At 35.4% G+C, this 11,076-nt stretch overlaps 1 protein-coding gene across 2 annotated transcripts; it reads right to left on the bottom strand.

Annotated features, from left to right (window-relative positions):
* Positions 1-1,859: 1,859 nt before the first annotated feature.
* On the bottom strand, positions 1,860-6,813 carry PDE345 (Aldolase superfamily protein). 2 transcript variants are annotated; one of them, XM_010281106.3, is made up of 7 exons: positions 6,485-6,813; positions 5,008-5,277; positions 4,769-4,878; positions 4,505-4,595; positions 2,877-3,146; positions 2,126-2,452; positions 1,860-2,024 (listed from the first exon to the last, which is right to left on the bottom strand). In XM_010281106.3, exons 1-6 carry the CDS (start codon positions 6,644-6,646, stop codon positions 2,174-2,176), a joined length of 1,182 nt encoding a protein of 393 aa, XP_010279408.1. In that variant the 5' UTR covers positions 6,647-6,813; the 3' UTR covers positions 1,860-2,024; positions 2,126-2,173. The 2 variants fall into 2 exon arrangements, with proteins under 2 accessions (XP_010279408.1, XP_010279407.1); XM_010281105.3 differs by having other exon boundaries at positions 1,860-2,452.
* Positions 6,814-11,076: the final 4,263 nt, after the last annotated feature.

Genomic DNA, 11,076 nt, shown 5'->3' with positions numbered 1-11,076 from the left:
CCAAAAAGATAAACCTGGTATCATGAAATGGAAAGACGATTCAATGTACGGTATGGTACGGGTTTATATCAGCGCCCCACAGCACATCTCAGTCTTGTATTGAAAATATTTTCCGATGATGGCTCATCGTCTTCCGTATTTATCACCTAAATTTGGAGTTCTTGTATTATAGAACTCTTGCCACGTATTGATGTCAGATTCACGGGCAAGATGCGGTTTATAAGGAGAGGAAGGTGCTACTAATAGACTAGGAGGGGACTGCAGATCCATTTATGAGGGTGATTGCAGTCCAAAATTCTCTAGGACTTGAGGGTTTAGGGCATGGTTTTCAAAACTGGATTGGACCAGATGGTTGAACCAAAAAATCAGGAACTGTCAAGTAATCAATTCTGTTTTACCCCAAAACCATTATTTACCAAAAATCGTTGATTTGATCAGTAAACTGTTAACCTGGGTAAATTTTTTCTTTTTTATTTTTTTCCGAGCCATTCATTCGGTTTGAACATTTAGGCTGTTTGACCCAAAAACCGGACCCTTAACTGATTCATTGTCCAATTCGGTTTTAAAAACCTTGGTTTAGGGTTTGAAATTTAGATTTTATGATTTAAGATTTAAGGTTTAGACTTTGGGATAGGATTTAGGGGCTTAAGGGTATGCACAATTAGAATTTAGATTTTAGGGTTTAAGAGGGTTCAGATCTAAAAATCGGAGGTTGCATATGCTCCAACATGGTAGGAGTCAAGTATTACATATACTCAGTCGTTTGCCCTTTTTCTAAAATGCTAGCAGAGCTTTTAGAATAGGTTCTGGCATTTCAATTACCACTTGCATGGGGCTGTAATTGAATTCGATTCAGAGTGGATTTAGCAAAACCTCAATCAGATTTGATTATTAGAAACTTGTATCCGAATCTGATCAGATTTGAATCCAACTTAATGGACTAAGATCAGATTTGGATTTAATCTTCCACCACTTTAATTTTTAAAATACAAAAGAAATTAAAAGGCTAATTATTTTTTTTTTAATTTTTACATATAATTAATTAATGTAAATATACTACATACTAATTTAATTATATATATATATATTCATATATATTTTAAATGTAATTATATAAAATTTATATTAAGATCAATAAATATTATAATATAATTGAATGCATATTACAAAATCTAAATCAATCTGATTATACAGGATGTTGGATCGAGGCTTGAATTTTCAAATATCATTAGCAGGTCTAACTTGCAAGTGAAGTTATTTCATTTCAAATGGCATCAGAATATAGTCAAAATGGCTCATTCCAATTCCAATTTCAGACCCTTATTCCCGCAAATCAAACAGGCCTTAAGTTCTTTTTTGTTCTTTGGAAAATTGGATGTAATCATGTAATAATATTGATTTGTGTTTTGTTTAACAGAAAAGAAATGAATGGTCAACCGCCATCCTCATCCATCTTCTGGATCAACCAGAAGCCATTATGTTTTCATGGAACTTGAACTTCACATCCAGACTTCTGCTAATCGCTACAAAATCAATAATTCAAATAATTCAATATTATGGAACGCATGGAGGTTCACTGAATAATTCAACTATTCAAGTTAAGAAGCAAGAGTCACTCAAAGATTTTTTTTTTTTAAGCCAGAAGGCACTTTCGTTTCTACTGGAAAAGGATTACATCTCATCCAAAAGTACAGAGTTAATAAAATCAGGCATTATAGACATATCTCATCAAAGAGTCGCTCAAGATAAGAATCGACTCCAATCCAAATATTAATGAATTAAATTTGGATCTGCGCATTACGACTAAGCAACAACAGCATTCATTGGTTTAGGAACGAAAATCATCCATGGAGTGCCTCTTTAAGACGCATAAATAAGAATTATTAATTAATTATTAAAAGTACATGTATACTTACTTCCCTTCTAATACAAACCCATTTCTTGGGCTATATATATTTCAAAAAAAGGGGTTCACATGATTCTCTCACTGGTTATTCAAGCATCGCACTTCTAGCAGAGAAAAGCTACAAGAAAAAGAGAAAAACAAGAAAGCTCCTGAATCCGATAAGTAGACGTTAACTACTAACAAAATAACATTTAGTGAAATTCTTGGCTTTTAGCGCACCTCTAAGAGATATGGTTGAGAGATGCGATTTATGATGACCTCTCTGCATCAATATTTGTAGTCCTTAACGAACATTCCCTTCTTGGCTTCCTCATTCTCACCCTCACCGGTGTACTTGCCAAGTTGGGCAAGGGAATTTGCTTTCGCACGCACCAGAAGGGCCTTCTGAGCAGCTTCTACATTCTCTGGCAGTCCTTTCCATGTCTTCAGCACAGAGTTCTGCAGCGCTCGTGCATATGAGAACGAAACATGCCATGGGTTGGGGCTTTGGTTCATGGCGTTCAGGTTCAGTGTTGCTTCAACTTCAGATTGTCCTCCCGACAAGAACTGGGCACCAAGAAAATCAATGTTCTCTGCTTGTTAGCTTCTTTCTCCAGAGGTTCATAGTATGTGTACAGTAAGATGCTTAAAAACTAACAGAAAATCACAATACGAAAGTATAAAGGTGAAGAGAAATATATCCCTAGAAACTCAATCCAAGATCTGGGGTTGTGAATCTTATCCTTACATGCTGAAGAGAGGACTAAATATTCTACATTGTATCCATATTAACAACATACTGGAACTAGGTTATCTGCTTAACTAGTTGGCAGTGTAGGAATGATATAGAGAATAGTCCACAAAATCCAGTATCTGTTAAATATGTCATACTAGATTTTTTTAACCAGATCTCTCGGGGGCGAACTTTCATGAAAGCAATGCATGGGAAACACATGAAATATATAAGCACGCTGGAGATGGATGTATATACCATGATACCAGGAACCGCAGGGGGGACTCTCCTCCTAAGCATTTTGAGTGTATATTTAGCAATAGTCTCCGGAGAAGCCTTCTCTTTATGTTCAGCTCCTGGAGTTACCATGCTGGGTTTCAACAGGATACCTTCAAATATTACATTGTTTTGTGCTAAGTAGTAGAAGACTTCTGACCATACATGCTCTGCAACTTCTAGTGTCCTCTCAATTGAGTGGTCACCATCAAGGAGAATCTCAGGTTCCACTATAGGAACAAGACCATTGTCCTGTAAAAGGAAATGAATCAGGATAAGTAAATGACCCCCCGGCCTGTGGCTCACAAAAAAAAAGGAACCAATCATTTCCACAAGGCCCATAACAGTGTTTCAGTATAACTATTTTAAATATTGATTACTTCATTAAAGCCTTTTTACTACTACAGTTTGTATCAGACAATTTCCAAGAATTGTAATGGATTTAACTGGAAAAAGTTTCCTTGCAAACTGCCTGAACTCAGTTGAAATTAGAGCAGTCCCCTTGAGAAAAATCAAGTTATACTAGAATCCTCTAACATACACATGCTGATATGATATTATTGAAACTTAAGATGACAGAAAAAAACTAGTGATACCGTAAAACAATATTGGAATACTGTCTTTGAGCGAATATCAAACTAGAACTGCTTTGTGTTGTGATGCACACATGACCTCCAACTTAAAGCCAGAGGCACCTGCAGCTATTGGCAATAAGATTAGGGCAGTCTATGTCTATATGCCTATTAGATAAACCTATAATAGTCAAAACTTGATAGGATAGTTCTTGATCTACTCCCTTGGCTTGTCTGCTCTACCACATGAACTCTTTACCTCTGATAGGAGACAAATTTTAGTCTATTTAACATAATAAGCAATTGTGTCCTGCAAGAATATTCTTTGTTGATGTCCAAAGTACCCTAAGATGTTCTTACACCTTAACTGCTTGGACATCATAGATGTTCTTGTAAGTGGGCTTAAAATTGTACAAAAAGATGCTAAATAAACCCAAATCTAGATACTAATTCATTTCATATGACTTTATGACCTTTTCAAAATGGGTTTAAACAATAAGTCACATGTTTTACATTTGCTTTGGTTCTGGGTTTGATACATAAAGCCATCAAATTGGGGTTGGGGTGCTGGTACCAAAGAAGAGGGATTTGGGTGGAATAAATAATGCTAGAAGAGATGAAAAGTGGCCAAGCTCTCCCTTTATATACAAGCTAATAGATGCATACATTGCACTACAGTTATATTGCAATGCATAGCGAGAATACATGCATCGTTTAAAAAGATTGCATTTAGGTATACATGGAGGAACTCGACTGTTATTTCTAATTCTATTAGATATTGATGTTGATTTCCCAGATTATCCTTTTATCTGTTTCTCCAATTACACAAACTTTATCCAACACAATTGAGAACCACAACTTTCCATTGGGTTTCCAGAATCTTACTTGTACTAAAATATGTAGCAAACTAACAATTATGATTATGGGCTCTAAGAAGCCTTGGTCATTAAACTTATCATGTAGATAGGTATAGAACAATCAACAGATTATGATTTTAAACTTTATCATATAGATAGGTACTGAAAGGTTAACACATACCTGAGAAATAGCAGCATAACGTGCAAGTCCCCATGCAGCTTCTTTAACTGCTAAAGCAGAAGGACCACAAGGAATGCTAACTACTGTTCGCCTGAAATTTTGAAAGCCACACTCATTAGTGAAGAAGAAATTACAAGATAAACTTTTGTAATAAATAGATAAAACTTGCCAGTTGCCACAGAAAATAAAGATATTAACGAGGCTATTTGCCACTGATCTAGAGTCTAATTGGTTTAATACAAAAGACTGACTATCAAGACTCACCATTTTGCAAAACGAGCACCTTGCTTGTAGTATTCAGCAGATCTTGAAGCCAATCCATCTAATCCTTGGCACCAAGATTCATTGTTCGATCCTGGTAGGGGAACCAAACCCTTGGAAGAGAAAGTAAATCAACATGACAAACAAATCAGCATACATTAATATATACAACAACAACAACAATAACAATAACAATGATGATGAACATTTGAAGGGACACACACAACATGCCAATCAAATACCTTATCAACTTTGATGCCAGGCACAATTTTTTCCTCACGCAAGCAGTCTACAAATTTCTTTCCATCTGTTGTTGATTGGTATAGTGTTTCCTCGAAAAGAATGGCACCAGAAATATATTCACCCAAGCCAGGAGTGGTCAGCAAAAGTTGCCTGTAAGCCTGTCGGTTGGATTCTGTGTTGTCCAAACCAATGGATGCTAGCCTCTTTCCACAGGTTGCATTTGATTCATCAATGGCAAGGATACCACGTCCAGGAGATGCAATAGATTTCTGGAATATATGCACTGAAGCAGTTAGGGAGAAGAAAGAGCTTGAAGAAATGTGTAGGGAAGAAAAATAAGCAGTCTTTTAATAGGAGTTTTTGGAACTATAGCTGGCAATCCTGATTGCCTCAAAAACCATGACATAGTTTCTTGGATTGGGTAAGTCAAAAGGTAAAAGTTTGTGTTAATGCAAGAGCTGTATTAATATAAGAAAGATGGATAAATTCCAATTACGTGTAGAAATTGAAAAGGCCCTTTATACAAATAATATACAAGAATATGGCCGATCACAGATGAACTTGTTCCAGTCCTATACCAATTGTGTATAGAAACATTTAAGCAATCATATAGCAGAAGTCAAAGAATGTATCCTATATTCCTATGGTAAGAACTACGAATCTATACGCTAAGAGAACATTGTAGAAAGAAAGCCAACATATGAAGAAAACTGAAAACAAGTAAAAGCAAAATGAAAAAAGGAAACAGAAACTCGATTTATAAAACGGCAGAGGATCAGCTAGGTTTTGAAGTTTGGAAAACCTCAAACGATCATTCAGCTCTCAAGTCGGTCTCCCAAATGAAAGGAAACTGAAAATAGAAAAGGGAAAGGATTAATAAGAAAATATAGGGTTAAATTATGGTTTATTCTTATATAAAATCCCAGAACTTCCAACCGTTCATCTGCTAAATCGAGCTCTCAAACCAAAGAAGAAACAGAAGAAGAAAAACATCAGAAGGACAATAAATAATATGGAGCACTCGATACTGGATTCAATTTTGCGACTATCAAACTCTGGTTAATACCAAAGCATTTCAATAAACATACAACATAAGAGAAAACAACAGAACAAACTAAACTTATCTGGGTCATTCATCAAACCACCTGAAACAAGCTCCAATTCTAGTTTCTCTACATAATTCCAAAGAAGATATTAAAATAAAAAAGAAAACAGAAACCCAATTGAAAAAACAATAAAATAAAATCATCAAGTACTACCGAAACAGGATCAATAAGAAAAGTATAAAACTTTCTAACAACCACCAGCCACACACATATAAAATTACAACCAAACCATAAAAACCAATAGAACTCGACTCCAGTAGCTATTCTTCAACTCAAACTAACGATCTGAGACTCTAAAAGGCTAAACCAACAAGGTTTACTGTTGATCAAAAACAAAAGAACAAAAAAAAAAAGAAATTAGACAACTCACAGCGGTTTGAACAAGTTCCTCGGTGTACGCTCCGGCACGGATGGGCAGAGCGACTCGGCGGGGAGCCGAGCGAAGAGACGATCCAGGGCGTTGGTTGAAGGACTGTTGTCCGATCCACTGCGAAGAGGAGGCATTCAGCTTCACCAAACCTGCAGACACCATGGCTGTTCAGTGCTCACGACGACAAGAACAGACCAGATCGAGATTTCTTCTTCCCTTTCCCTTTCAGAGAGTCTAACGCTTGTTTGTTTTATAACGTGAGACGAAGCAGAGCCAAACGCCTCGTCTCTGTCTTTCTCTTTTGTTTAGTCCGCACTCTGCAGCGAACTAGGAAAGTAATATGATAAAATTACTAAATAGTGCCTCCTGAGATATTTTACTTGACCAAAATATCCCTACAATCAAAGGCTTTTGAGGCGATGACACGTCATCACCTGAAAGTTCGGTACACGTGCAACGTGGCAGCGGCTACCGATCGATGGAAAGCGGATCCAATGCTTAACTGGGCTAGGGGTGGCAATTGGGCGGATTGGGCCCGTAAATGACCCAGTCAGTAAAATTTAAATAGGTTGGGTTTAACCCATAACCACCTTAACCCAACCCATTAATCCTATATATATATATAAATTACAAAAAATATAACAAAAGTTATAAAAAACATAAAAAAATTACAAGAAAATATAATACAAGTTATAAATAAATAAAGAAAATGAAAAAATAACAAAGATTAAAAAAAACATAGAAAATAAAAATAACAAAAACTATACAAATACACCATAAATAAGAGTTTTTATATTCAAACTGAGCTTTGGGCTTTATATAAGGATTAGGCTCGAACTCACGTCTAGACATTTTTTGTTAATAAAGAGGCAAATCTTGATCCAAATTCAACAAAATGCAACCCCATGAACAGGTCTATTCAACATCAATTGATGAAGAGTCTTTCATAAAGGTATAAATCAGGTTGTGTCGAGCCCAACTCATTATTGTAAAATGCAGGCCATGTAGTGGCCCAACCCATACCTCCAGGCCGTGCCAGACTTCAATTTTTAGGAATGCAGGCTAGCATGGCACGTCACAACAAAGTGGTCCATGCTACCAGGGGCCCGTAGCATGGCCTGGCACAACCATATATATAATTATATTATATACATGTATATATGTATATGTAATAATAATTATATAATATATATATATATATATATATATATGATATTAATATGTAAACTTTTATTTTCAATTTTATTACTCTATTTTATTTTGATTGCATTGTAATTTTTTTTAATTTTATTTTATTATTTCATATATAAATAATTGTATACATCAAAATTCATATAAAATAAAATCGTAAGATTTTTTTTTAATTTTTTTGTCTATTTTGTTAATTTATTTAAAATTTTTTACTTTTTTTCAATTGTTTAAAAAAATATGCCTCTTATGGCCTAACCCAAAGCCCGTGCCAGACCCACCTGGGCTAGTGCCATAGGCCATGTCAGGCCTGACCTCTTAAGGATCCCAAAGGAGGCAAGCACAACCCACATAGGCCTATTAAACATTGGCGGCTAGTAAAGTCATGCTGCTGTACCGGCCCGACATGGTCCAATTTACACCTCTACTCTTGTGTAAATCAAAGTGAAATATAATAAAAATATAAAAAGTGGGAGAGTGAAAATTTGTTCATCTTCACATGCTCCAATTGTTGTTTTAATTCTTTTTTGATGTTCGGATGGAATTGATTAGTAAGAGAGGAGTTGGTGCTGAATGAAAAAAAAAAGACTTAATTATAGGCTAGAAAGAAAGAGTATAGTTGTAGAATTAAAATGAGTAGAGAGAGAAATGACATTTTGAGGTGTTGAAGAGAGAGAGAGGCCTATGGGGAATAGTGATTTTTCATAATAATAATAATAATAATAATAATAATAATAATAATAATAATAATGATGATGATGATGATGATGATGATGATGATGATGATGATAGAAAATAATATATATAATAAAAATATTATAGATATACTATTTTTATTTTTATATATAATAACAACTAATTATTATAATTCTTAATTTATATATATATATATATATTTATTTATTTATAAAACATTTTTCTCAAGTCGAGCTCGAGTTTACGAGCTTTTGACTCAAGCTGAGCTCAAACTCAAGGTTCTAGCTCGAACCAAGCTCGAGCCTCGTACTACCTTGGCGAACCGAGCTCGAATAGCTAGCTATTTGGCTTGGCTCGAATCCACCCCTATCTGTAACCCAGCCCAACCCCAACCCATTAAATAACACTTTATTGGATTAACCAACCTGCTAGTGACCCAGGCTAAATGGTTACAATCCAAACCGTTAATTAATGGGTGAGTTTCCGGGTTGGGTCAAAAAATTGTCACCCTTAATTGGATTGGCTCTTCGGACCTTGACTTTTGTTATGGGATCAACTCAGATTGGGTTAAGGCCAAACCTACTACACAACTAGATGTACCTCGAAACCTCAATTCAGCCTAATCCAAGATTTTTTAGGGATTTTTGGATTGCAATCCCCCTCATAAATCTGATTTGCAGCCCCCTCCTAGTCTACTAGTAGCTCCCCTATAAACTGCATCCTGCCCGTGGATTAGGCATCAATCCATGGTCAGGATTCAGTCCACCCCTAGAGTGGTGCTCTAGATTTCTAGGGGTGGACTAAACTGTAAACACCCCCCCCTTTTTATTGAGTTGGTATCGCAATCCAAGATTCACAAGGTTGATTAGGGTGGTGTTTGATATTTGATTTCATGGGCGTTTATAGATGGAGTGTTTATTGCTTTAAATGTTTATTTGGAGATTTTACTTTAAATGCTTATTATTTTTGTTATTTGGCTGTGTGTTTTATGGGCATATTAGATCCCATAAAGTTACTTTCCACCTCAGTTTAAAATACACAAACATTTCATTTCAACAAATGTTGGGGCATTGGGGGAAACTTCAAAATTTTCTGTCCCCCAATGCTTCATGCACGCAACTCTAAGCATTTCTGTATTTCTAGTATTTATATGATGAGCGTTGAAATAAAACAGTGGTTTTATGCACAATAAATGTCAATGCCTATGTGGTGCTGACATAGTGACATTTTTCTAATAAATTCCCACAAAACCAAACATAGCCTTAACACTTTATTAATGTTTCTTTAAAAATAATGAAAACTTTTTGTCTAGATTTTTGTGAGAGGCATTATATTTTGGGGTAATTTGAATTCAGTCTACCTCAGAATTCATAATACAATCCCACAGTTCAGGTCAGTGTCGGGGAGAAGATTCCCAATTTACTAGGTTTGAGATCGGTTTCAGTCAGTGCAAGGCAGCCTTCACAGCCTTGCACCGGGAACATCTCCTCACTTATTTTCTTTATTTCATGGGGAGATATTTCCAATAGAAGGCTATAATGGGTATTCGAACGGGTTTTGCACTGATTTAATCTGGTTTCGTCTATAGGAGGGTGGAGATAGATAAATTTGGGAAATTAATAAATGAATTCGGAGAGAGAGTGGACTATAAAAAGACCTTAAATTTTAGGATTTTGTGAAAAGTTGTCTTACATTGATAGAAGTTAGAACCTTACCACACAAACAAGAATCACCGTTTCAGTTGGACAATCTGATCCTAATTTGACAACAAAGGTTTTCAACCTAAATCCAGATTTCATCTTCACAAAATGGTTTTCACACTATACTTATAACATTTAGAGTAGTGAAATTTGCACTAATATAAATGCATGGGAATGCAAATAAAAAAAATGTAAATTTTGGTTTAATTTTGTTTTAGGTTTATTTTATTTGCACCGTATTTACTTTATTTTATTTCAAGTTTTGCTTTACTTTATTTGTACTGCAATCAAACAAAAAATAAAATTTCAAATAAAATTAAATTATAATTTACACCAAAATTATTTGCACTATCATAATTTTGCATCAATACAAATAAATTCACATTGAAAACAAACACGGCCTTAAGAACATCTCCATATTTGTATATTTTCATTGATGCAAATATGTTCACAATGTAAAGATGTGAATTGTTTGAATTTGGCTTTGGTCAGAGCAAAAGCCCATTGGGACAGCTTTTACTACCTTGTATTAAGAATATTTCTGTACTTATATATTTTATTTCATGGAAAAATATTCCTAATGCAAAATTAGAAAATGCTGTTAAAATGGTGTAGGCGCAGATTTGCCCTGATAAAAGCGGATCTCGAATTGTTTTAAGGACCAAATTCGGATTCCTTCAACCCAACCCAACTAAATTTTTTTGAGATCGGGTTGAGTAGGCGCTGGGCAGCGGTGCAAGTTTGAAAGAATAACACGTGTAGCAGTTGGTCAATTGTTAAATATCCTGAGTTGCCGAGCAACACGTGAGTATTCACAAAAAGACAAAAAGGTTGCCTTTTTTGTCGGGACTCGGGAAAATGCCTCTTGGTCTCTGACGGGGGTGTTTCCGTAAACTTGGAAAAGGTTGGATGGTACCCTTTTTGGGTTGGTTGGCAAAAATAGCAACGGAGGCTTTCGCGCTGAGTAGGTAAAAATTTAGGCGTCTCTCTCTCTCTCTCTCTCATATG

This window comes from Nelumbo nucifera, chromosome 4 (assembly GCF_055504915.1).
Source record: "Nelumbo nucifera cultivar China Antique chromosome 4, China Antique-T2T, whole genome shotgun sequence".
NCBI classification, from domain to species: domain Eukaryota; kingdom Viridiplantae; phylum Streptophyta; class Magnoliopsida; order Proteales; family Nelumbonaceae; genus Nelumbo; species Nelumbo nucifera.
The sequence above is the reverse complement of the archived record's forward strand: the minus strand, read 5'-3'. Positions and strand labels throughout refer to the sequence as shown.